At 41.7% G+C, this 27908-nt stretch overlaps 2 protein-coding genes across 6 annotated transcripts in view; one reads left to right on the top strand and one right to left on the bottom strand.

Moving 5' to 3' along the window:
• kdn (knockdown) overlaps positions 1-979 on the top strand; it is a 33264-nt gene extending 32285 nt beyond the window's left edge. For all 3 annotated transcript variants that reach the window (XM_065231535.1, XM_065231536.1, XM_065231537.1), the window contains exon 6: positions 48-979. In XM_065231535.1, coding sequence (XP_065087607.1) covers positions 48-422 — 375 coding nt within the window. In that variant the 3' untranslated portion in view covers positions 423-979. The remainder of the gene's footprint in view (positions 1-47) is intronic.
• An 11255-nt stretch (positions 980-12234) lies between these two features.
• On the bottom strand, positions 12235-26103 carry LOC135709234 (myosin-9-like). Of its 3 annotated transcripts, none has more exons than XM_065231511.1 (6): positions 26004-26103; positions 25899-25927; positions 25315-25634; positions 25088-25248; positions 12660-13975; positions 12235-12599 (listed from the first exon to the last, which is right to left on the bottom strand). In XM_065231511.1, the coding sequence occupies exons 2-6, from the start codon at positions 25923-25925 to the stop codon at positions 12489-12491; spliced, it is 1935 nt and encodes a 644-aa protein (XP_065087583.1). In that variant the 5' UTR covers positions 25926-25927; positions 26004-26103; the 3' UTR covers positions 12235-12488. The 3 variants fall into 3 exon arrangements, with proteins under 3 accessions (XP_065087583.1, XP_065087582.1, XP_065087581.1); XM_065231510.1 differs by having other exon boundaries at positions 25899-25939; positions 26008-26103; XM_065231509.1 differs by having other exon boundaries at positions 26008-26103.
• Between the last annotated feature and the right edge of the window lie 1805 nt (positions 26104-27908).

Raw genomic sequence — 27908 nt, 5'->3', positions numbered from 1 at the left:
CTCTCGGTGATAACATTCAACTAACTCAATTGTACATTTATTTTTAGGTCGTTCCTGGCTACGGTCACGCCGTCCTGCGTAAGACCGATCCTCGCTACACTTGCCAGCGCGAGTTCGCCCTGAAGCACCTGCCAAACGATCCTCTGTTCCAGCTGGTTTCCAACATCTACAAGGTTGTGCCCCCAATCCTGACCGAACTCGGCAAGGTCAAGAACCCATGGCCCAACGTAGATGCCCACTCCGGTGTTCTGCTGCAGTACTACGGACTGAAGGAAATGAACTACTACACCGTTCTGTTCGGCGTTTCCCGTGCTCTCGGTGTGTTGGCCTCGCTCGTTTGGGATCGCGCCCTGGGTCTGCCAATCGAACGCCCGAAATCCATGTCCACCGATGGACTGATGAAGGCCGTGGGTGCTAAGTAAATAGGCACCCCCACGACCATTCAACCAAAAACAACCAACCAGCCCCGTTTTCTTCGAAGAACCAAGTACGACACGAACCAGCGAACCGCTCAAAGAGAATGCAAAACACGCAGAATGAGACAGTGCTTGGCATCTCGTTCAAGAGAATGTCCCATGCGCAGCTGGCAGTGAAAGAGCAGTGAACTTACACCAAAACTTCAACTTCTGTTCCCCCTACAATTTTTACTTACGCCTCGTCCTTAGTTTCGAGTTTTCCTCAACTTGTAAAGGATCAGGAAGACCGAAACCAAAACTTTCACAACATATACATTTGTAATAATTGTATGATTTTAATTAAGATGTTAAGAGCATTAGTAACTTAATTAGTGTTAGGAATACAAGCAAAAAAGCGGTAAGCTTTGCTAGCGCTTGCGGGCATCCAGCGCGAAAAGGGGCTCCTCTCCCCGTCTGTGTACAACACTGTAAACTTGAACCAACGAAAACAAAGGCAGAGTGGGGGCCTTTTTTCGGAAAAAAAGCTGAAAAAATAAATTCTTTTATTTATTATCTATTTAAAATCGACTAATTTAAATGATGATAAGTGAAACTTTCAAACTACTACGGCAAGGAAAAGAGAAAGTAATAAAGAAGAAGAAGACAAACAAAAATCCCTCGTTGTTCTTGCGTATGTTCAAAAGACAAAAAAAAAACAATCATCTCGGAAACGACAGCCATACAAAGCATACGCGTAAACAATGTAGTTAAAAGTACTACCTCATAATCATCTCGCCCGGATTCATATACCTTAGCGTCAATTGTAGTAAGTCTGTAACTGCTCTAACATTGTTTTCCTCGCAGAGCCAACACCTTTGCTTCCTACTCTGATATCTTTTATCACTCGCCAAAAACCAACCAAGGATCGAGTTTGAGTGTTCGTGCAACTTTCTCCTAATCTTTAGGGCACATCATCACATTCTATGGTTCGTTTGCTACCCGGCCGATGAGACTAACTCAGCGCTGAGTAACCAACCAATTTCTCATACAACTCAGTAAAATTGACTCTATTCCTTTGTTAGTCTAACCAACCGTGCATGTGTCCCCTTCGTTCTTCGGCTAGCTGCAAGCACACACACACACACACACACACACCCACACAAACACATAAGCTTTTCAATTGAAGCCCAGAAACAATAAATTCGCTGATGGGCAAATACAACAAACCTTAAACAAACCAATGATAATAAACTAGTTAGTAGTAAAAACGAAAAACAAAAATGCAAAAAGAAAAGTTCAATAAGTTTAGAGAGAGACACATAATAGTACTCGTAAGTAGCGTACTTAATGAGAAACCCCTTTGAGTGGCGTTAGTGATGGAAACCAAATTGGACGGGCATGCGTTTACTCCGTGCTGACAGCACTGTACTACTAATTAATAGAGCCTATTGTTTGGAATGGACACACCGAGCGTTGTTCTGTTCCATTCTAATCATGCTGATTTTGATATTGTATCGTTAAACACTTAAGTTTTTTTCTTTCAGTTTGCCATGCACACGCCGTACATTGAAAATGTGGCTGTTTTGCTGAAAATTTGTTTTGTTTTCTCGGTTCTATGTGGAAGCAATAGCAGAGGTTCGAATTACATGGTGTCATTAAAAATGTATTATTTTGATTGTTTTTGGTAATACGCAGCACACAAAAAAAAAAATACAAAAGTGAGAAATAATTTATTGGAATAAATCTAATGGTGGAAATCGACGTAACGGGTCATGCTGTGATTGGAAGTAGATGAAAGAAAGTGCCTTAAGCTATAAGTATACCGAATTGTTTTCAGGCATATGGAGAAGATACATCATATGTATTTAGCGACAGGCATGCCTCGCTAATTAATTTAAAATATTTGATGAAAATACACGACCAACGATACTAACTCAGAGAGTCACTTCAACTCAGATGAACAAGAAATTCCTTAGCGCTGCGTGACCTGCGTTTTTAGAAATTTCTCTTAGAAGTGACTCTCTTTCTCTCTCTGAGTTAGTCTCATCGGCCATCCTTATGGTCAGATTTAAGGAACATTTACGCGCAACACAAGAAAAGGGCCTATCATTCGATAACCCGACTGCAAAAGAATTTTCCATTGAGTGTGCTGTTTCAGGCGCAAGCTAACATCATCTTCTGAATTTCCAGCTCGGCAAAAGCCAGCAAAATTTTGCTGGTTTTTTTTTTGCTTCATTAGAGAGATTTTCAGCCTTGGGCTGGTTCATCTCTTAAAAACGAGGGGTGGGGACTTCAGACGGGAGTCCCCCTAATTACAGAGCTAATAGGAAGGGGAGGTGAGGTTCCAGAAGAGAACCCCGAGGATACGGAGTTAGGAGATGGGCGGGAACTCCAGAAGGGAGTCTCCATAATAACAGAGTTTTAATATTTCAGAGTTGAGAATTTTCCTTTAATGCTACCGACCGATGTTACTGTCCTTTTGAATAACCGTGGTCAAGTGGTCAAGTTCCGTGTCCTGTTCCTTTGTAGTCGGCTGTGTTTAATTTTAGTGCCGTCATTCGTCCATTTCCGTGTCCTTGTACGAGCTTTGCTTGGTTCAATATCTTCGTTCATCCGTGTCCGAGTCAGTCCCCCTTATTCTGCGAGTCACGTGACTCACTGTCACCGGTGAGGTGACAATTGTCACCTCGTGTGAGGTGACTCTCCATGTAAATCAAATGGAGAGTCACCTCACACGAGGTGACTATTGTCACCTCACCGGTGAGAGAGAGTCACGTGACTCGCAGAATAAGGGGGGGTATTTGTTGCCGAGGTATAGTTTTGAGTCCAAATCATTGTCCGCAACGAGCGTGTTCAAATTTGGTTAATCAGACCTGCCTCCTGAAGGAAGCAGAATAGTGCAGCGATACTGGATGGGTCATCCCTCAGGGTATCCCTGATGCTACCTGAGATCCCGTAAAGGAAACGGGGTCCGTGGTACTGGGGGCATTCGCATAAGAAATGCTCCACTGTAAGTGGAACATTGCACGTATCGCACTGTTGTCTGAATCCGCCTCCGCCTCCCATGTTGTGGGAGACTTTGGTATGGCCGGTTCTCAACCGAGATAGAATGACTTGAAGTCGGTGTTCAGGTGGATCCTCCCATTTCCTGGTATCCCCTTTTACCTTCCGGATAAATAAGTTTCTAGATCGCATCCATTCGTTAGTCCAGCAGTTCCATATAGTGATTGTGATCCACCGCTAACTGCGGATCCAGGGGTGTTTAGCTGTTTCAGACTGAAGAGCTGCTAAAACACTGGCAAAATTTTGGTGGTTTCCAGCAGTAACAAATAGGTGTGTAGTAAACCAAAGAGAAAGTCGATGAAGAGAATCGATCAACGAGGATAGGCCCTTTTCAAATGTTACGCGAGGTTTCAGTTATTTCGACAGTGAGCATGCATAAGGGCGTTTACGCGATGATCGATCCTCTTCATCGATTTTCATATAGACTATATATACTACAGTTACAAACGAAAAGAACTAGGAAAGCATTGTCAAGTTACTAAAAATGTATAGGTCTTAAATTTTACACTTAGCTGTTGAGTGTCAAGCGCCTTCGGTCAGCAAAAAAGGCAGAGAATCTTCGGCGAAGCATATTCCGTGACAAGTTGAAATCGTAAATAGCGCTCCCTAAGGCCGCGGCCAGGGTAGACGCGACACGCGACTCACGCAAGGAATAATAATAAATAATAAGATTCTTTTGAATTGGTCGCGTTGCGTCACGAATCGCGTCTGCTCTGGCCGTACCCTAAGCTATAATTAGTTCGAAGAAGTGGAAGTCTCAACTGTTGCGTAGTGATCGGTTGAACATTAATGTTCACTTGTTGCAGAATTGCTTCGCAGTCGATTCTTCCTTGCAGAGTATCGGCGACGGTTAAGGCTCTGAAAACATCTCTCGGTTACATAAGGGCTCGACATTGATCAATTGGCAGCGATTCTCGTAGCTTCGAAGACGAAGTGGGTATCTCCGCCTTGCTGCCTTAGCTTACGGAGCGCGAAGCGAAGAAAACGTCGTTGCACAGATTCAATTCGCTCGGCCCCATTATTGTAGTTCGGGCTTCAGACTGCAGAGCAGTATTCCAACGTAGATCGTACGAGAGAGTAATAGAGCGATTTTAAGCAGTAAATGTCTGTGAAGTTCTTAGTAATCTCGAAGACAAAGCCAAGAGTTCTGGACGCTTTGTCGACCACATACGATATATGGTGTGAGTATGTCAGCTTTGAGTCTAGAAAAACGCCTAAGTCCTTCACGCAATGCACCCGTTCGATAATCGTGCCTAGTAGTTTGTAGTTTTTTTTATCTAGTTCGTTTTTTTTTGTAAGGCTCAAGTTGGGCCGTATCCTCGCAGCTTACTCGAGGTTAGAGGGGTACATTGTCGAAGGATAGGAAAAGGGGAGGAGCTGGGGGGTAGGGTTTCGTTGTCTCATCAGAGCGATGTCGCCAGTATGAACGGTAGTGTGGTTCTAGATTCGTCTGGAGTTCGACCGGCTATGGTGACCAGTGGGCGACGATGAGACTCATCGAGACGGGGGACAAGACAAACAAAAACTAATAAAGAGATACAAAAGACAAACGAATTAAATTCTTATACTAGACATTTGCAGAAACACATAAATCGACTGCATATAGTAGAGATCGCGGGTACCCAACACGTCTCTGATAGGGATATAGGTTTGTCTTCCTTGGGCCTCGAGGGTATTCAAAAGTCGCTCTCTGGCGGCGTCATTATCCGTACATTGCCAAACTGGGTGATCGATGTCGTCGTAACCGTTTCCACACCGACATATGTTGCTGTCCACGAGGTTTATTCTATTGAGATGCGCATCTAGCGAGTAGTGGTTGGACATAAGTCTACTCATCACGCGAATGAAGTCACGACTTAAGCCCAAACCCTCGCCCAAACCTTTAAACCACGCTCTCGAAGAAACATTAGGAATAATTGAATATAACCACCGTCCAAGATTTCCAGTGTCCCAATCGGTTTGCTAATAGTAGTTTGTAGTTGAAAATAATCGGTTGTTTCTTGCGTGAGAAAGTAATGACTGTACACTTAGCTGGGTTGACCACCAGTCGGTTTAGACTACACCAGTCAGCAAATATGTCAATCTGATTTTGGAGAGAACGGCAGTCGGCGAGTGGGCGAAGTAAAGGAGGAATACCAATGGTCCCAGATGGCTACCCTGAGGTATACCGGACTTTGCGCAGAAGCTTGCTGAGCGACTAGTACCCAAAATTACTGTCAGTTGGCGCTCCGTGAGGTATAAACGAAACCATCTCAAAAGATGTCCACCAATCCCTAGCCTATCAAGCTTAGCGTTCGCAATTTCGTGGTTCAACTTATCGAAGGCTGCCGTAAGATCTTTGTAAGTAACGTCCGTTTGGGTCCGAGCAATCAAACTGTCTGTGATGTAAGACGTTAGGCACAGCAGGTTCGTAGTTGTGGAACGCCCAGTTATGAATCCATGTTGATCTATACTTAGATATTGCTTGCAATGCTCTATAAGGGACTCTATGACAACCAATTCAAAAAGTTTTGATACAGCACTCAGCGACGTGATTCCCCGGTAGTTGTTTACGTCGCGTTTGCTTCCCTTTTTATGAACCGCTGAAAAGAGAGAACTGGAATTTGCGGCGCAGTGGATCTAAAAGACAAGAAGTGATGTTCTTTTTAAGAATAATCGATGGAACACCATCGGGTCCAGCCTTAGCTGAAGTCTTAAGTTTAGATGCTGTTCTATAAATCGTATCTGTAGTGGCTCCGACCATGCTGAGCGTTTGGTTGACCAAAGGAACATTACTGGCCGTGGAAGTAATGAGATTAGCGGAGAGTTGCTCGTTTTCAAACACATTAGCAAATTTGGCTGAGAACAGGTTGCAAATGTCTTGTTGATTGCCAGCAGTTTCACCATTAAAAATCATGGAAGAGGGTAAGCCGACTTCCCTGCGTTGCTCATTTACGAAGTTCCAGAAGGATTTCGGGTGTGATTTTAGCCGCCGTTGAATCGTTGAATCCTCCTTTGATAGCGTTGAAAACAGAGACGACTTAACCGCTTATACTCTTGAGTCTGACATAGTAGTATTTCAGCGGCAGTGTGCGGAGTTTAGTAAATCTTCTGAGAGCAGCCTTCTTAGTTCTTTTCAACGAGCGAAGCTCTTTCGTCATCCACGGGACGCGAGAGTCGATATGGATGATCTTTTTGGAAACGTGTCTGGCAATGACATATGCCAAGACGTGAGAAAAGGTTTGTGCAGCAATATTGACGTCTACAGGATCTAGAATATGCTCCCATTCTAGGTTAGACAGCACATGGACAATACTGCAATGGTCAGCTCTACGGAAGTCATATGACACAGCGTTTGGAGTGCTGGTAAAATCATGGACAATATTATTTTCGATCACGATAATTAAAACATGGTGATGATGCACTTCCTTGACTAAAGGTTCGGGTGACGTGGAGAGAAAAGGAGCTGTATCACGAGCACTCACAAAGCAGAGATCCAGGGTGCGGTTGTTTTTATTCAACAGGCCATTGATTTGTGACAGAATTGTGGTACTATAACCATAGAGGTAACTCTAAGACTAGATGTTGCTATAACTGTCCAGGAGCTGGATGGTACCTACGTGGAAAGATGAACGCTCGTGATCAGGACAAGATTATAACGGTTATATGCACGTTAAGAATTCGCAAAAAGTTAAATAGCTCGTCTTCATTATCTTTAATAGATCGAGTATTCCAGTTTAAAATATTTAATGATTTAAACTCCATTGCTGAGTTGCAAAGTCATGACGATATTGTTCGCAAATTTAACTCCAGTTTGAATTGCATCAAACGTGGACTTAGTTTTAAGTAGAAATACTCAGAGGGAGAGATGGGCGGAGAGAATGTTTTGAGCCAAATGAACTGTCAAAATCTGAGCCAATCGAACATTCCCATTAGATTTTTTTCCGAGGATTTCTTATTCTTACTAGAATAAATTTGAGAGTATTGCAATCGAACAGAAATTCAATCACCTTTATGTTTTGTGTGCTTCTCAAATTCAACAAGTTTTTGGAATCAAAAACAATATTCTAACTCTATTGATTAATTGATCTTCGTTGATTAATGAATGGCACCAAGAAATGTGCAAAATATTGCGATGCAATTAATTATTATTTTGCACGTAAATCTAATCAAAAATACAAGTCATTTGAAATGCTAGCTTCTAGCAAGGGTTGCAAGAATATTTGGGAACAAATCCCTGCTGCCGAATTGTATTTTGTTTTCTCCGGCTATCCCTCCCTCTGAGTATTTCTAGTTTTAAGTATAAGCCGCATAAAAATATGAATTAAAAAAAATTAAATGCTTTAAACAAGCTCTCTCAGTTTTCCCACAATAAATGTACAAAACAACGATCTTTCAAATTGAATTTAAAGTTTGAAAATATTTGTCATTGAAAGTTCTAAAAGTGTCTAAAACATCGTTCGTTTTTACGAGAAATGAACGTATGAAAAGATATTCATAGAAAACCAATTTTTCAGGATCCATCCTAACCTGCTTGTTTAAAAAAAAAAATCATAAACTCATGAACCATAAGAGATGGAAATTTGGTGTCTTCAGCAAAGTTGCTGCAAATTAAACGTTCTAGAACATTGCATGGGTCTATCTCAAACAATAAAATAGTTCGCATTTTCGATTTACCAATTTTAAGGACCACCCTTATTTCACTAACATGAAAAGATCGGCCAAAAAATATGAAGAAACTTTCTCCAAGATTTCATATGCCTAAAACCAACGATTTTAGCGCAAACATTGTAGCCTCTCACCCAAAGTTGACGGTGACGAAATCGAGGTGGTCGATGAGTTCGTGTATTTGGGCTCACTGGTGACCACCGAAAATGATACCAGCAGAGAAATTCAAAGACGCATTATGGCAGAGAATCGTGCCTACTTTGGACTTCGGAGGACCCTCCGGTCGAATAACATTCAAGACGGTGATTAGACCGGTGGTCCTCTACGGCCACGAGAACTGGACGAGAACTGGAAGACCAACGCGCCCTTGGTGTTTTCGAACGGAAGTTGTTACGTGCTATCTACGGCGGAGTGCTATGGATGACGGAATGTCGAGGAGGTGAATGAACCACGAATTGCACCAGCTGCTGGAAGAACCATTCACCATTCAGGAATGTGTTGACGTAATACTCGCTGTGAAGAAAACCGAGAAGTCCTCTGCGCTTCCCCGAGAAATCACTGGGATGTTGGATGTGTGGAAAGGTTTGCAGCAGGGATCGTTTTGGTGAGCTAATGCTGATAATGACGTAACTTAAATACTAATGGATATGAAGTATAAATAGATAAAAAAAAAGCAAAGATCTTACCGAAGGAATCAAGTGGACCTGCAACAAGCTGCCTCGTGCCTCGTATTGCTTTCATATACTGCCTTCAAATCATCCTTCCTCTTTTTTTTTCGAGAGTTGACCAACTGCAGTCTTAATAGGCTAGCATCTCGATTGGGCTCACCATGTGATACACAATACTAACAGACGACTCGAGCTATGGTACTCACTAGGTCACTGTAGCTTTTAGGCACGTATTGTGATCAAATGTGTGTATTAGATTACGACCATAAATATGTGATAAATCATGTAAATGTAAATGGAATACAGTAATGTCCCGATTTTGTCAGCCCCCTTTTTTGAAAATGTTTTTCAATGTTCTGCAAAACCCATGCCCTTTTTTCAGTAATCTTCTTGAACCTATTGCACCAAAGTATACTTTAAATATCCCTCTTAACGATGAATGAGAAAAATTTAGATTTATGGTTATGTGAAATTATTGAAAGAAAAAAGGCTGAAGCGCGGAGGGGCTGACAAAATCGGGTCATTATTTTCATTTTTCATTTTCATTTTATGATGTACAAGGGGGTCAGGGGCCATGTCACCGATGTGAATATTCACACCATCCATAGGTCTGACAACAAATTACTTTCGGTCGCCATTTTTCTTTTTCTCACGAAGCACTTATGATTTTTCACACTGATGTGACATACGGATTTCATAAGAGCGCTTATGAAATGGATGTGCGGAACGTATGGAAATTAATGTTGTGTCGTCTAAATTTCGCTCAGATCGTGTGAATTACATAAGAATCTTATGAAAGCACAAAAAATAATAAAAACTCGCTTCATAAGGTGGATCTTATGAAAATCATTTGCTATTTTTGCCTGAGTGTATGGTAAACCAGCTGCTCAGGGATTGTAGAAAGGAAAGGATTGGGTAGGTTTTGTATGAAAAGCGAATAAGTTATTATCGTATCGTTGAAAAATGAACTCGATTACATCACACCGTCAATAAAAATAAATGAAAAGATATTGAAAGAGATTATTAGTGAGTTTTAAACTGTTACCTATTAGAAAAACATTTGTAAAATTATCTCCATGTACTGAACAGCCATCTCTCTCGCCCTCCCGCCGCCTAAACGTCTGAAGGAGTGTGACGTCAAACTCCGTCATCCATTCAATCAGCCGGAGAACGAAAGAGCGTGCAATGAGCGTCAACGACCCTAATAAAAAGTGGGGGAACACCATACCTGAACGATACCACAAATCGTGCCACCGTACCACATATTGTTGGGATGATAACCCGAATAGGTTGTTAGGCACTCCTTATGGTTATCGTTCATGCGGGTGTTTCTAAGCAATTTACATCTTATCAACCCTCTGTGCGACCCAACCCGTGCAATGTATTTAATGTTGTGTGCTTTATCATGAGTGGTCACGGATCTGGCAATCTTCACATGACTATGCGTCCCGGTGACGACGACTACGATCTAGCCGGTTTACAATAGGTTTTATACAAGAGTACTAGAATAGATCGGAGTATACTTACAGTTTCAACGTTCCTATGAACTCCTTGTTTACCTTCAATCCTACTTCCTTCTCTTGTTGTATTGTGTTTCTGGATATGCCACTTCCATCATCTCTCTGACACAAGATAATGGATCCTCGCTCCGGAATGTCTTCAAAACTGGGGGGATTAAAATCGCTCCTCGTGCACAACCCTTCCAGATGACCGAAAGAGCGCCCGGTCCGATTGGTCTCACCCGATATTCTTGAAATACTTGACATTTTGAATAAAACGTTGCCATTTCCAGACTTTGTGTTGTTAGTTTTCTTGAAGGTCTTGTGCTTAATGCTTGATTTGTCTTTCGCTTCGTATTTCTAAGAATTGACTCTATAAATAGATTAAAAAAAACAAAAATAAACACAACGCTTCCCGCCCACAAGCTGAAGACCGAGTGCACAATCTTTGTGATGATGCTTTCCAAACGTGCATATCCATAGAAATAAATCCAATTCAATAAAGGATTGATTTCCACTGCGACTAAATCCAGCATTCCTACTAAAATATCAAATGCTGTGCTTAATAATTTATTATTAAAACAGAGCAATAAACAATGTACGGTGATGATTAATCTGTTAATATGCTTTTATAAGCGGTTTCAAATGCACTTTTGGTAAGCATCAACACTGATCTGGCAACACTAGTGTGCATCTTTCCAATGTGGTAAAGATCCAGATCAGCCCTGGGACCTGGTAGCCTAATTAAACTACCTCAAGGTTTTGCCAAAGCCCAGGGCTGACAAAATCGGATCGGGTCATTATTGTATTTAAAATAAATAAATTCATTCTTACCTTTTTATGGTTGTTTGATTATTAATTGCTATTATTACCTGCTTAGAGTTGGCTCCCTTAAAATACTGTGTAGAATTTACCTCATTATTCCTCAGCTCCATGGATTTTCGTTCCTGCGTGGTTTTTGTGATATAACCACTCTCGGCATATTACCATATTACCCTGTAGTACGACTTGGGCGTGCACCATGCAAGTAACAGTTACTTGAGTTACTCATCGCTCGTCAAGATGATGGGATATGAGGGTGGTGGTGAAGGGATATAGAAAACGAATAAAAGAACAGAGAGAAATGTATTAGTATTGGTTCCTTGTCCATCTGCCACGGTAGCCAATTTGCAGTAGCTCGTTCCGCTCGGCAAACGGGAATTCATTGTGGAATTTGAAAGCAGTGTCTGTTTGTCTGTGGTTGGTGATTCCTTGATGAGTGGCAGATATGCCTATCACTTTAAGTTTTCTAGAGCACAAATCTCGGACACTGTTGCGACACCATGCATGAAATTGTAACTTCCTGTTAGCTGCACTGCCCTGCCCTGTGCGGCACAGTCCCATTAGCATTTTTGGCGAAAATAAGTTTTACATTTTAACCGATTGTCAAGTACCATCACTCTACAATGGTCAAGTACCATCACTTTACAATGTACACGAAAACTTTCCTACTTTGTTCAGAAAATGTAGCGAAAAATACCAAAACTATGTTGTCCCATCCATAAGAGCCCAGGAAGAAAAAAATCTTCAACAGCGTTTTTTCAGCTTGCTGTTTTAACGAATGGGACAACTACGCGAAAAATTGCAGTGCAGAAAACATTTTCCAGTTTCCTTTTTGTATGTTTGTGTAAATGCGATAATAGCTGTTGGTAGCTATCGAGAAGACTAACTGATCCAAAATACAGATCCCTACAGGGTCCGGATAGAGAAAGTCGCTGTGAGATGGTTTCCACTAAAGAGCAGCTAGATTAAAGACACTTAGAACGATGGTAGGAGTCGCACTTTCGATTACGGTGAAAACAGACCGATAATGGGAATGGTAGACACACAGACAAGTTAAGCGTGTCATCCGGGAACAAATTTACCCGCGCTTCAGTTTCCCATTGGAATCGGAAGGGGAAAAGATTTTATGACGGTATCAAAAACAAGTGTATTATATGCTAGATGAAGGAAAAGCTACAACTGCCAAGACGAATAACAACGCTTAAATAAGTAACAAGAAATCATGACAAAGTTTTTATCATCCTAACTGCTTAGTGAAACAAGTCTTAACATCTACAGAAGATACATTGCTACCTTCTTTATTGCAAACTAATCTGCACTGCTGATCAACAACGAATCACATGTCGGATTGAGGGCCAACAATAAATAGCAACAACAATTAAAATAATCAAAGGTTACTTTTTCTCCGCCTGTCTTCGGAAGAACGGCTTCACCATTGGAATCGGTGAACCGCTGTTGGTGATATTCAGTGTTTCCAACGGTTCCTCGTCCAAGTTAACGGTACTCTAAAAGAAGAACATAAGCTAACCAAACGGATAACAGAAAACATACCGCGCACAACTTACATTCAAACTGATCAGATCGTCTTCCGAATTGCTTCTGGAGGTCTTTCCAAAGAACGTTTTCGGGGCCGGTTTGGTCTTAGCTTGGGTTGGTGATTTACGCATGAAGAATCGACTCATGTCACGTTTGCGATCGACACTGCCCTGGAAGCTGGTATAGTTGGAAATACTGGAATGGACGCTTAGCAAATCGCTCTCACTCATTCGTGTTCTTTTCGAAGACGGAATGTCCAGGCTGTCGACCAAATTGGAGGGTCGAAGTGGAGTGGACGTGATCTGGGTGGCGGAAGATTGGTTGTTATCCTGCCTGTAGGCTTTGGGTGGCACTTCTAGAGATGCCTGAGCTTTTTCGGCATCGGCTAGCTTCTCTTTCAAAGCCATTTGCTGCTGGTCTTTTTCCAAAATTGTCAATTCCAAGGCACTTATCTTCGATGCGTGATTGGCTAAATCCTGTACGAGCTTTTCGTTTTCGGTCTTGTTTTTATCAGCTTCACCCTGGGCACGTAGCAATTGGCCTTCGAGATCTTTCGCTTTTTTGTCGGCTTCATCCTGAATGTTTTTCAGTTTGCCTTCAAGTTCAGCAAATTTCTGCTCAAACTGTCGGTTTTGCTCTTCCAAACGTTTTTGTTCATTATTCAGCTTGGTGTTCAGTGAGCAGATTTCGTTGTTCCGATCCTCTAGCATAGTTTTTACGTGACCGATCTTGCTATCCATTTTCTTTTCTTGTTCTTTCTCTTGCTCCAGTTGTTTGTTCAAAGCACAAAGTTCTTCACGCAGCTTTTCGATAGTTGTATGTAAAATGGCATTCTGCTTGTTGGCGTCCTCATTGTCTGTTTTCAAAGCAGTGATCTTTGCATCGACCTTCATCATCTCCTCCTCGTATTTGCCCTTCCACGCATTGTCCAATTCGGTCAACTTGGCATCCTTCTGTTGTTCCAGCTTCAACAATTTGGAGTTTGTCGATCGTTCCATTTGTGCCAGTTTTACCTTTTTCTCCTCCTCCAGCTCCGCCACTCGGTTCTCCAATTGAATGATCTCCGTGGCCAGTTGCGTTTTCTCTGCCAGGAGCATGTCGACATTCGCCTTCAATGTCGTATTAGATTGCACCTCAATGGCGATGCGTTTTTGTACCTCCTGCAGCTCTTCGGTTAACTTGGCCAGCTCATTCGAACGTTCAGAATGGGCGGAAGTCAACGACTGGTAAGCTATGTCGGCTTCAACCAACTGTTGCTCCAGATCATTGTTCGTGACGGCCATTGCGTTTATTTGCTCCTGCAACTGACGGCAGCGGTTAGTTTCCTCCTGCGTGCGTTCCTTAACTGAAAATCAGAATAATAGGTATATGTAATTGCAATAAACGATACCGCCGTGGTCAATGATCAGGGTGGCCTCTGGATACAGGAAATTAAATTCACGGTTTTTTCCCGGATGCCCACCATACTTTTCCCGATTTTATACAAACAGCTAAATATGGTGAACTAGAATAAGCGCATGTATCAATTTTCAATTTTTTTTTTAATTTATTAGGCTCGAAGATAAGTATCAAATTGTCATATCATGTTCCATAATTTAGTGTACCTACAATAATTTTAGTAACATGTAAGTTTTTCGAAGCGCTCTAGGTCGAACACTAAGTAGATTGAATCCTTGGAGCGTATGTTATAAAGTACTTACTTACCAATCAGGCTAAGGCCTTGTTGTCCTCTGCTGCCCGAAGAAGTCGTCTCCACTCTACTCCATGGCCACACTTCGCCAACCTCGTAGTCTGCGAAGGGTCTGCAGGTCGCCCTCTACTGGGTCGATCCACCTTGCCAGCTGCGCGCCTCTACTTCTTGTTCCTGTTGGGTCGCTTTCTAGAACCATTTTCACTGGGTCGTCGTGCGGCATTCTTACGACGTGCCCAGCCCACCGTAGTCGCCCAATTTTTGCAATGGTTCGATGGATGGTTCTCCCAGCAGCTGGTGCAATTCGTAGTTCATTCGCCTCCTCCACCTTCCGTTATCCATCTGCACTCCACCGTAGATGGTACGCAACACCTTCCGTTCGACGAGCATAGTCCAGGTCTCGTGGCCGTAGAGGACCACCGGTCTAATCAGCGTCTTGTAGACAGTCAACTTCGTGCGGCGGCGAATTTTATTCGAGCAGCGTCCTCCAGAGTCCAAAGTAGGCACGATTCCCTGTCATAATGCGTCTTTGAATTTCTCTGCTGGTATCATTTTCGACGGCCACCAGTGAGCCCAAATACACGAACTCATCGACCGCCTCCATTTCGTCACCATCAATCTGAACTCGGGGTGGGAGGCTAACATTGTCTTCCCTAGAACCTCTTCTCTCATGTATTTCGTATTCGTCTTCGATGCGTTGATGGCAAGTCCCATCCGCCTAGCTTCAGCCTTATGTCTGATGTACGTTTCTGCCATCGTCTCAAAATTCCGTGCCATTATGTCGATATCATCGACGAAGCCAAGAAGCTGGATGGATTTCCTGAAGATAGTGCCACTCGTATCTATCCCAGCTCTTCTGATCACACCTTCTAACGCGATGTTGAATAGCAGACACGAAAGTCCATCAACTTGCCGTAAACCCCTTCGAGATTCAAAGGGACTCGAGTGTCCCCGATACTGGAACAACGCACATCACTCGATCCATCGTCGCCTTGACTAATCGCGTCAGTTTATCCGGAAATCCGTACTTGTGCATAATCTGCCATAGCTGATCTCGATCGATTGTGCGGATTTGAAATCGATGAACAAATGATGTGTGGGCACGTTGTATTCGCGGCATTTCTGTAGAACCTGCCGAACCACGAAAATTTGGTCCGTGCGGGCACCCATGAATCCCGTCTGGTATTGCCCCATGAACTCTCTTGCAAATGGTGACAGGCGGCGGCTTAGGATTTGGGAGAGTACCTTGTAGGCGGCGCTCAGCAGTGTGATCGCACGGTAGTTGCAGCAATCCAACTTGTCGCCCTTTTTGTAGATAGGGCAAACGACACCTTCCATCCACTCCTCCGGTAATATCTCCTCCTCCCAAATCTTGGCAATTACCCAGCGCAGCGCTCTAGCCAGTGCTTCACCACTGTACTTGGAAGTTGATCTACACCAGTTGCTTTGTTGTTCTTCAGCCGACCGATCAGGGGCCATTATCATGTCGTCTTCTGCGCGTGCTCCAAGGTCTGTTGCCGTTGCCACCTTCGTTTTCTGCTGCTTCACCGTTGAGGTGCTCGTCATAGTACTGCTTCCACCTCTCAATCACCTCACACTCGTTCGTGAGAAGGTTACCGTCCAAGTCCTTGCACATATCGGCTTGCGGCACGTAGCCTTTGCATGAACTATTTAGCTTCTCGTAGAACTTCCGTGTGTCGTTTACGCGGTACAGATTTTCCATCGCCTTGCGATCTCGGTCTTCCTGCTGACGCTTCTTGTTCGGAAAACCGAGTTTTGTCTGTATCGCTTCACATTCAATCTCGTGCGGTGTTGCAGCATTCTCGCCCGTGCTGCATTCTTCTCCTCTACTAACAGTTTGCATTCGCCGTCAAACCAGTAATGTCTTCGGTCCGGGATTGCAGTACCTAGTGCCGCTGCAGCAGTACTACCTATGGCAGAACGGATGTCCCTCCAGCAGTCTTCACGTAAACATGCACGGCGCTGAGCGTGAGTTCAAATTTCAGAAGTACAAGTTCATTCAGAGCGCGTGTTCTCTCTCAGGCTCATGTTCACACACGCACATCGAACTTGAGAGAAATGAACAACACCTGGGGATGAGCGCAGCGTAAATGAACTCAGGCTTGATGTTTCGTGCTTGCGCCTGTGCTCGAACATCGAGGTTGCACTCGGAGGTTTTACGTGAATGGTTGGTTGGTGTTGGCGACTGAGGCCGTTCGCAATGCTGTTGTATTTTATATGGACTGTTTCAATTTGAAACTAGAACAGAAACGCACCTCTTGCAATGCTGAGTTGCAGTTTCATTATTCGAGCACTATTTTGCACCAGATTTGCAACTGCTCGACTATTCTGTTTTATTTCTGAGCGAGTTTGAAACACGAATGGAACTCTGTTTCAAATTTCTTTGGATGTGTTGAAGATGTTTCGAAGAGCTCCACAAAAAAAAAAACGGAGAACTTCATAGAGAACAGTAAAGTTTATGGAACTTGATGATTACAAACATGTTTTAGAACTATGCGTTGCGCTGATCGTGTTGCAGTTTTATTTTTGACAGTTTCAAATTATAGAATTGACGAGTAGTTTAAAACAATTTTGAAACTCAGCATTGCGAACGGCCTGACTAGATGTTAATTAACCACTTCATTCGAGCAGTTAAAATGACATTTACTACCACTCGAACTTTGAAATAAAACATTATTTTGAGATTTTTTCTTCTAGAACCACGAGAAAAGTAGCCAACATTTGTGCGTTTCATTAAAAAATAGTAATTTGTTGGTCCAGTTTGGCACACAAATTTGGAAAATGGTTGGTGGGTTTTTTTCTTCTATTATTGCTAAGAAATATGCTCATTTTATAGTTTCTATTTATTTAACCACATAAACAATAAAACTACAAATCGAATCTATCAATTGAAAATCAAAATAACAAATAACGACAAATCATTGAGCATTTGTGAGGACATTCGCAGCCAATGTTGCTCCAGCTTGATTGCCGAGAAGCACCGCTCAACTGAGACTTGCGTAGCTGATGCGGACAATAGAATCATTGATAAAGGGTGATACGGTCAAAATTTGGTCAATATCAACTTGACGTATTTCTTTCAATTAAAAAACCTGAACACCCCTCATTTTGAAGGTGTGTGTGTGTAGAATGTTGCTCCTATTTTGATTTTGGAATTCACTCTTCAGTTGTCAAAATGCCGTCCAAGCAAGAAGAGCAGCGTATCAAAATTTTGCTCGCGCATCGCGAAAATCCGAGCTACTCGCACGCAAAGTTGGCAAAATCGCTAAAAGTTGCCAAATCAACCGTTACAAATATAATTAAAGTGTTTGGGGAACGTTTGTCGACAGCCAGGAAGTCTGAATCGGGGGGAAATCGAAAACCGGAAGCCGCTGAGACGACAAAGAGAGTTGCCGGTAGTTTCAAGCGAAACCCTAACCTCTCTCTCCGAGATGCCGCAAATAAGCTGGGTGTATCGTCTACAACCGTGCATCGAGCCAAAAAACGAGCCGGACTATCGACTTACAAGAAGGTAGTGACTCCAAATCGCGATGATAAACAAAATACGACGGCCAAAGCGCGATCCCGGAGGCTGTACACGACGATGCTGACGAAGTTTGACTGCGTGGTAATGGACGACGAAACCTACGTCAAAGCCGACTACAAGCAGCTTCCGGGACAGGAGTTTTATACGGCAAAAGGAAGGGGAAAGGTAGCAGATGTTTTCAAGCACATGAAACTGTCAAAGTTCGCAAAGAAATATCTGGTTTGGCAAGCCATCTGTACCTGTGGCTTGAAAAGCAGCATTTTCATAGCTTCCGGGACTGTCAACCAAGAAATTTACGTGAAAGAGTGTTTGAATAAACGTCTGCTGCCTTTCCTGAAGAAACACGGTTGTTCCGTACTGTTTTGGCCGGATTTGGCATCTTGCCATTACGGTAAAAAGGCCATGGAGTGGTACGCCGCCAACAACGTGCAGGTGGTTCCCAAGGACAAGAACCCTCCCAACACGCCAGAGCTCCGCCCAATTGAGAAATACTGGGCTATTATCAAGCGGAACCTAAAGAAGACCAAAAAAAAACTGCTAAGGGCGAGCAGCAGTTCAAGGCAAACTGGCTTTCTGCGGCGAAGAAGGTGGACAAGGTGGCTGTACAAAATCTGATGGCAGGGGTCAAGCGTAAGGCCCGGCAATTCGGATTTGGAAAAGCGGAAGCCTAACTGAATATTTTTCCTGAATTTTATACTAATTGAACTTGAAAAAGAAATTTAATTTGATTTTTTAAATAAACGATTTCACCGATTTACACGCGTTTTCCCTTGACCAAATTTTGACCGTATCACCCTTTAGTGCATACAATTCTTCTTCTTTTTCGCATTCCAAGCAACCTAGTGTTCTAGATGCATTTTTTTAGTTATTAATTTTGAGGTTTAAATGCCAGTTCCACTAACATTTCGAGAATTTTCTCTACTTAAAATCACATGCTGTTCTTTCCATAAAATAAGCATAATGTATATAGTGTAAAGTTAAATATAACTATGGAAACAAGTAAGCAGGTGCTTAAAACATTTAGAATAATACTAGGCTATCTGAGGCCCCTGCAGTCACTGTGTCCCAACTGGTATCGCATAAGAATGTTATATGTTTGCCTTCGTAAATCGATGTTGCTACGTACCTCAATGGTTGTATTTGTTATTAAAATAAGTAGGGGAAATGACAGCTTCGGCATGACAGACTATTTTCGGCAACCCAAATTGACACACGGCCACACTATTTTCACTGGATTTTCTTACGAAAACACTTCACTGAATGCATGCAAACGATTCTTTATGCTTTCAGCTTCAATTTGACTATATTTTTACCACTGAGAAAAAGCAATCTAGCAGGGTTTTCTTGAAATGAAACACACGCACTACAAATTGTAGCTGATTTCGAGTTGCCGATAATAGAACAGCAGATTTACATGCAGTTCAAATGGAACGGTTGCCGAAGAAAAACTGGTTGCCGACAATACTCGCTCTCACTAGAGAAGATTGGAGCTTTGTAAAAGCGTTTCAAAACAGTTTTTGACAATTCTTTCGACTGAAATTGTTAGAGCAGCTGGCAGCAAAAGATTGTAAACAAACCAATACTGCATATGTGTGCGTTCCATAGAGAAAAAGGCTTTAGAAAGATGATTGTTGCTTAGGTTGCCGAGAATACGTAAATTCCCCTATATCCATTCACACAAGAAATATATAGTGAATTTCAAATAAGTCTGACCAAAATACAAATACGACCTGTAAAGAGCTTTCTTATATAAATAAGCATTCTTATAGAAATCACCCCCATCAAGAAATTGTGCGAACAATACAACACAAGACTATTTTTTTAGTTGCAATTTGCTTTGAGAATTTTTGGATGGAAATGGCTGCCATACGACGTAGTGCGCGGATCACTACACTAAATATGCTTCTGCTGAAATATATATTTTTTAACTTTACTGTCTTACTTACCAACGATTACTTCTTGTGATAAAAGATATCTGAATATGAAGAGCTTTGAGTGGGTTGGTGTATTTCCTTTAAATTCCGTTATAATTGCTTATCTTTTGACAGATACGCGTATTTCGTCTACTACTTGCGGACTTCATAAGTGCCAAGTACTCAACACCACTGTTGTTAAGTATTTGGCACTGATGAAGTCTGCAAGTAGTAGACGAAATACGCGTATCTGTCAAAAGATAAGCAATTATAACAGAATTTAAAGGAAATAAACCAACCCACTGAAAGCTCTTCATAAAGGGATTCCGTTAAGAGGTTCGACAAATTTAAAGGATATCTGAATAGGTTACGCTACTAAATCACCACTAAAATATTTCGCGTTCGTCACACACACCACACGTTTACTCGAAAACAAATTGTTGAAAAAGAAACCAGCGTCTGTGCTTGGGTGCAAACATTGATGTTTGAGCGCTGAAGAAAACGAAGTGCGCGCATGAACTTTAAACATTCGCGCGGGCTCATGTTCATTTGGCTGGGTGCATGCGTGAGCACAGAATGAATGTTCTTGTGAGTACGAAAACCTATTTGCTCACAAGCGCGATGCTGCACCTTGAAGACTGCCCTCCAGCCATCTTCAAGAGAAGCTGCGCCAAGCTACTCTTCCGTGGGTAGTGCAACTTCCAGCTGCTGCGCGTAGTCCTGAGCAACTCCGGCGTCCCGTAATTGCTCAATGTTGGGTCGCGGCGTTCGACTTCGACGGGTGTTATGCACCGTCGAGAGTTTTGATCGCATGCATACTGCAACTAGGTAGTGGTCCGAATCTATGTTCGCACTGCGGTACGTGCGGACGTTGATAATGTCGGAGAAGAATTTCCCGTCGATTAGAACGTGATCGATTTGGATTTCTGTTTGTTGGTCAGGTGATCTCCAGGTGGCTTTGTGGATATCCTTGCGGGGAAAAAGGTACTTCGAACTACCATACCCCGAGAGGCTGCAAAGTTTACGCATCGTTGGCCGTTGTCATTCGATACGGCATGCAGGCTGTTGGGCCCTTATTGCCGGTCTATACATTGCCTCCCGTCCTACCTGAGCGTTCATGTCGCCGAATCGAAATTTTCAGACCAGACCATTAAAAGCTGAACTTTGCGAGATTTCAGACACCGATAAATTTAAAATTACAAAATCTTATAAAAAATCATGACTCGGACAATTTTTTTGGATTCTGTTGAATTGAATTGTGTACAGAATTTTGAAGAAAATGCCAAATGAATGGTGAGTAGAATTGTAGAGCAATTCAAAGGAAAATTATGGAAGAATTTTGAAGAGAATTCTACTAGATGTTCCAGATAACTTTGAGAAGTGTTTCAAGAGTATTTGTTAGGAAAGTAAAGATGAATTCACAGGTAGTTCTGATGAGATTATTATGAGGATTGAGAGCAGAATTCCAGGAAAATTTAAGAAATATCAGGAAGCATTCTATAAGGGAATTCTGGGAGAATTCAAAGTTAATTAACCATGTGACAAACTTAATGCTGGTATCGCTACAACTCTGGCATTGTCCCTAATAATCAAATTATAGATGACAATAATTATCTACCTATCACTTCACGTACTCAGCCAAGCCAAGCTTATTCCTTTTCCAGAAACAAACCAGCGTACGGTGAAAAACCTCTTAATTGTCAATCAATCAAACAGATCAAAGAAATTTCTGAGAAAAACTCCATGGTAATATTCCTAGGGAATCTACTTCTGACGAAAGCTAACGAAAATCAAATCTTTGCTGAATATCCAGCTAGTTTGAAGATAGCTTCAAAGGAATTCCTATGAGTTTTTTTTTTAATTTTGAAGGGTTTACAAGGAATTTTTGAAAGGATTCTAAAGAGAATAGTTCTGTAATTCAAAGTGAATTTTGAAATATATCCAAAGAATTTTGGGTGCCATCAGAGGAAGCTTCGAAAGAAAATTCCAATAGGTTTCTAAAGAGCTGTGCATTCCTCTGGCTTGAATATAACAAAATGTAAAATCTGATTATAGACCAACAGATGAAAATCAATTAAGGCTTTTTTATACGCCTGTTTAACCTTTGAGTACTCACGCGTTGTATAAAACGAAAAAAAATCTACTGCACTTTGGAACTCGCTCAACGTGAAATTAAATATGTTCTATGAAATTTAATACCCACATCCAATAAACAAGAATGTTTTGGAGAGTAATCAGATATCATGAAGCGTCCTCAAGTTGAAAATAACATACTATGTACTGTACAAAAGATAGCGCGAGTACTGAAAGGTTAAGGATGAATCGAGAAAAAATCCAAATGATCACCTTCATTTAGTAACGAAATAGATTCTCCGTTTTCGATGGTGGAATTCTCACTTGCTCTCCTCTCATGTAACAACTCAGCTTCAGGAATGGATAGAATCAAGTTCAACTTGCTCAAAAATCTCCCAGACGTCGCGAAGAGACGCTTGTTGAACTTATTCAATCAATTTCTGGAGCACAACAATGTTCCGGATGATTGGAGGCAAGTAAGAGTTATCGCCATTCGAAACCCCGGTAAACCCGCGTCGGATTATAACTCGTACCGTCCCATCGCGATGCTGTCCTGTATACGGAAATTGTTGGAGAAAATGATTCTTTTTCGTCTAGACAAATGGGTCGAGTCGAATGGTTTACTTTCAGATACGCAATTTGGATTTCGGAGAGGCAAAGGAACGAGCGACTGTCTTGCGTTGCTTTCAACTGAAATTCAACTGGCCTATGCGCAAAAACAGCAAATGGGTTCAGTTTTCTTGGACATTAAGGGGGCTTTTGATTCTGTTTGTATCGATGTCCTTTCGGATAAACTCCACGATAGTGGGCTTTCACCAATTATGAACAACTATTTGAGCAACTTGTTGTCTGAGAAATATATGAGCTTTTCTCATGGAAACTCGACAACTTCACGAATTAGTTACATGGGTCTCCCCCAGGGCTCATGTTTAAGCCCCCTTCTTTACAATTTTTACGTTAAAGACATTGATGGTTGTCTTGATGAAAATTGCTCGCTAAGGCAACTTGCAGATGACGGCGTTGTGTCCGTTATAGGGCCAAGTGCACCGGACCTGCAAGGACCATTGCAAGATACCTTAGACAATTTGTCTACTTGGGCTATGAAGCTGGGTATCGAATTCTCTCCGGAGAAAACTGAGTTGGTTGTTTTTTCTAGGAAGCATCATCCTGCACAGTTACAGCTTCAACTAAAGGGTAGAACAATCACTCAAAGTATATCTTTCAAGTATTTAGGTGTCTGGTTCGATTCCAAATGCACATGGGGAAAACAAATTGCGTATCTAAAACAAAAATGCCAACAAAGAATCAATTTTCTTCGTACAATTACCAGAACTTGGTGGGGAGCACACCCGGAAGATCTGATCAGGTTATATCGAACAACCATCTTGTCGGTTCTAGAGTACGGTAGCTTCTGCTTTCAATCCGCGGCGAAAACACATATCTTGAAGCTGCAACGAGTTCAATACCGTTGCCTCCGAATCGCGCTTGGCTGTATGCACTCGACGCATACGATGAGCCTCGAAGTACTCGCGGGTGTTCTCCCACTGACAGATCGTTTCACTGAGCTGTCTTTCCGGTTCCTCATCCGTTGTGAAGTGTTGAATCCTTTGATAATAGAACATTTTGAGAAGCTGCTCGACCAAAATCCTCAAACAAGATTCATGAGTTTGTACTATGAGTACATGACGCTGGAGGTTGGTCCTTCTTCATTAATCTCCAATCGTGATTGCTTTCAAGCCTTCTATAGTTCCTCTGTAAATTTTGATCTGACCATGATGCAAGAAATCCATGGAATACCAGATCACCATCGGTCGATGGTTGTTCCCTCAATTTTTGCAATCAAGTACCACCATGTAAGTAACGATAAAAGATTTTTCACAGATGGGTCAACCATAAATGCTTCCACTGGATTTGGTGTATTTAATCAATTTCATAGCGCCTCCTATAGACTGCAGAAACCATGCTCCGTATACGTTGCGGAACTCGCAGCTATATTTTACGCAGTAGAGCGAATTGCCTCACTACCGTCTGACCATTATTTTATTTTTACGGATAGTCTTAGCTCATTGGAGGCTATTCGTTCAATGAGGCCGATGAAGCACTCCTCGTATTTCCTGCCTGAAATACGATCTAAACTGAGTGCTTTATCTAACTGCTCCTATACTATCACCTTAGCTTGGGTCCCATCTCATTGCTCAATTCCGGGTAATGAGAAAGCGGACTCATTGGCTAAGGTGGGCGCTATGGAAGGCGATATTTTTGAGCGACAAATCGCCTTCCACGAATTTTTCTCTATTGCTCGCCAGCAAGTCCTCATCAGTTGGCAACAAAAATGGAATGATGGTGAATTGGGAAGATGGTTACATTCTATTCTCCCACAGGTGTCGAACAAACCATGGTTCAAAGGGTTGGACATGAGCCGCGACTTTATACGCGTTATATCAAGGCTTATGTCCAATCACTGCTCGTTAGACTCGCACTTCTATCGAATTGGGCTCTCAGGCAGCAATTTATGTGCGTGTGGCAGTGGTTATCACGATATCGAGCATGTTGTTTGGTCGTGTACCTTACACCGTGTTGCCAGATCTGAGTTATTCACATCCCTCAGGGCCCGAGGAAAACAACCCGCGATACCCGTTAGAGATGTCTTGGCGAGCCGAGACCTTGACTATTTGAATTTAATTTATGTTTTTAAAACGGATAGATTTGAGGATTTAGAAGTTAGTGTCATCTTGTGTTCTCCCAAGTTGTTAGCTACCCATCGGTGTACCCCCATGTTTGTCTTTTTGATCAGAGTGTCGCCTAGTTCGAGATCAAGAGCACATTGCTCTCCAAACCTTGTGTTCACAATCCCTACCCTGCCATCCATTTGTTACAATTTGTTACCCCTAACCTCGAGATAGCCGCGAGTAATCGGCCCCCGCTTTACTAAAGTTAGTTTTGAGTAATTTTGTAATCTAAACAATGAATATCGGCTCGGCAAAGCAACGGCAAATGAGCCTGGAAAAATAAACGAATTATTAAAAAAAAAAAAAAAAGAAAATCACCTTCATTAATATTAAGATCCCACCTACATTTTGATGGAAATTACAAGTGTGCACTTTTTCAATTAAATGATGAACGGATCTTTCTTTCTAATTTGGTAGTCTTTATATGGAATGCCTAGGTACCAAACTAGAGATAGAGATCCGTCCTACAACCATCGGTTAATTCCACCTCACGGTAGATTCTTACCCATCGCTTCTATTTTTTCCTTGTCGCTAGTTAGCTGTGCCGCCAACTGACGAGTTTCCTTGATCAACTGAACGCGCTTCATGTCCAAATCCCCGAGAAAATCCGACATCATGTTGATTTGCTTGAGGATTTTCTCGTCTTGCAGGTGCTGTTCGGAAAATCTGTGACGCAGCAAAGCAAGAAATCGTGTGATCATTATCATAACGGTGTTCACAATTCTGACTTACCCTTCCTGCAGCACCAGTAGCGTCTTGGTGGTGAGAGCCAGATCGAGTTGGAGTTTCGTTTTTTGGCCACCCATTTCTTCCAAAGCATACTGATACACTTTCAGCTGCTGGCGGAGACGAAGCTGCTCGGTGCGACATTTGATTACCTCAGCCAACACCACGACCTTATCACGTTTCATCAAATCACGAACATCCGCCGCAATATCATCGTCATCGTCGGAATCGTAATCATCGTCACCGGAAGAACTTTGGTCCGAGCTCTGATCGTCTATGGTATCACTTTCTTCTTCGTCCGCAACATAAGACTCTTCGTCCTGCACCTATATGGCACAAAATGATCAGTGAATGTTTTTGCCCGATGTAGCATTGCGTAACCTAACTTTTTACCGGTACCAATGGGTGAAAAAGTGAGTCCACGCAATTGAAAATTCCTACTTCCGTTTTCGATCGGAACGTTTTTTTTTTTATTTCGTATATGGGAAATTCGGTCTGATCGAAAACGGGGTGTACATTTAGAGAAAATTGTTAGGTTTGAGTTCTTCCACCCAAGCTCGTTCAGTGCAGATTATGCCACAATTGCTTACCTCGTTTGTCTGCTCGAATTGGTCCATTACTTTAAAAAAATCTTATGTCATTAATTAAGGCAAAACGTGCTGATTAAATTACAAACTAATTTTGCCTTAAAATACCTACGTGCAGAACTTTGCAAACCCCGATGCAAAATATGGAAAAAGAACGATGATCGACGGCGGCACGACCGAGACCGAGGGCACGACGCTGGATTTTTGATTGTGGGTAGTAATAGGCGATCTCGGCCGGCAGAGATTTCAGCACTCTGATTAATCGATTTTCTTTAATAATCAGAGCAACCGTACACGGTAAGAAAAAAGTACCCAACGGCCAGTTCACTTTTACCTACTTTTGACTAGTTCGTCTCATTTTCTCCTTCTACACTGAAACAAAGATAATAGTTAGGAATACTATTTTGCAGAAAACACTTATTTTCAGTATAACTACGTTTAATACCGTTAAATCTACCATGATTTCAGTATAGTTGACTATAAATATAATCAAATTTACTACCATTCTGTCAAAACTACTATGCTGACTCAAACGGCATAGTAGTTTTGAAAGAAAAAATAGTCAAATTAAACGGATTTCGTTTCTGCACAAATCTATTGGTGGGAGTATTTAATTTAAACCATCAATATAGTATTTTTGCCAATGGATTTTGTTTCTGTGTAATGTTGTCAAAAAAGAAGAAGCAAAACCACCCAACAGGGGTACCCGCATAAACGTGAACCATAAATTCAGTGCCAACATTTCAAAGGGGCGTAATTGCTTTTGTAAACAATGACTTTAGCCGTCAATTTGCCGCGAATGAAATCTTACCTCTCCAAAATTACAATGCTAGCTGGTAGAGGAAACATTCTTCTACCTGCTGGTGTCATTATTTTTTATGAGTAAGCTTTTATTCGCAAGAAATCGACGGCTAAAGCCATTGTTTACAAATGCAATTACGCCCCTTTGAAATGTTGGCACTGAATTGACCTTACTTAAAATGGTTGAAAATTGTTTATAATCCCTGCTAAACTTCAACTGAAATGGTTATGGAACTTTACATGAACGTTTAATGATAAAGTTTCAACCTTATGTATTGTGGTTTTTTGGAACTGGACCTTACAAATAATGGGTTGTTAAGAACCATTACCGTTCCAAATTCTTGTTTTCTCCATACATTTTCGGAAAGAGAACTATATTAGAACCTTTTAACTTATGGTTTGAGAACTTTAATGGTAATGGTTATGGTAGTCAGTAAGGTCCACGAATGGTTTTGTAACATCGATCAACTTTATGTGGAATATATCGCGAATTGGTTGCCTGTAATTTACTGATTACCAATTCACGATATATTCCACGTAAAGTTGAGCGATAATACAAAACCATTAATGGACCTTACTGACTACCATAACCATTACCATTAATGTTCTCAAATCATAAGTAAAAACGTTCTTATATAGTTCTCTTTCTGAAAATGTATGGAGAAAACAAGAATTTGGAATGGTAATGGTTCTTAACAACCCATTATTTGTAAGGTCCAGTTCCAAAAAACCATAATACATAAGGTTGAAACTTTATCATTAAACGTTCATGTAAAGTTCCATAACCATTTCAGTTAAAGTTTAGCAGGGATTATAAACAATTTTTAACCATTTTAGGTAAGGTCAATTTATGGTTCGCGTTTATGCGGGTAGTAAAGTGTGGGAACCCAACGTTGAGTATTATCATATTTACCTACTGTTGGGTACAACTAACTTACTTTTGGATTGAAAGCTAGTGAAAAATTCCATATGAATTACACACAAGAAAATGAAAATTACTTTGACCCGCTTTACCTACTTTTGGGTTCCTGCACTATAGTGCCGAGATGAGTGAAAAGAACTTAATTTTGGGTACTTTTTTCTAACCGTGTACCAGTTGTTGCCATTCTTGCCATTTTTGCGGCACTATTTTACTTACACGGTAACTTGAAAGTACCCATTGATGGGTAAAAAAGACCCATATTGATGTTTTGGCGGATGTTTTGGCAAAAA

The sequence above is a fragment of the Ochlerotatus camptorhynchus genome, unplaced genomic scaffold (genome assembly GCF_037179485.1).
Source record: "Ochlerotatus camptorhynchus isolate MF236.1 unplaced genomic scaffold, CSIRO-AGI_Acam_v1.1 ptg000357l, whole genome shotgun sequence".
Classification (NCBI taxonomy): Eukaryota; Metazoa; Arthropoda; class Insecta; order Diptera; family Culicidae; genus Ochlerotatus; species Ochlerotatus camptorhynchus.
The sequence above is the reverse complement of the archived record's forward strand: the minus strand, read 5'-3'. Positions and strand labels throughout refer to the sequence as shown.

What these genes read in the sequence shown, in the direction of transcription:
- LOC135709234 (XM_065231511.1), bottom strand. Translation starts at nt 25,925, where the DNA reads ATGGACCAATTCGAGCAGACAAACGAG. An exon ending in AATTCGAGCAGACAAACGAG is followed by an intron (nt 25,635 to 25,898) that starts GTAAGCAATTGT and finishes TGTGCCATATAG; the next exon opens with GTGCAGGACGAAGAGTCTTA. An exon ending in GGAAAAAATAGAAGCGATGG is followed by an intron (nt 13,976 to 25,087) that starts GTAAGAATCTAC and finishes TCTGATTTTCAG; the next exon opens with TTAAGGAACGCACGCAGGAG.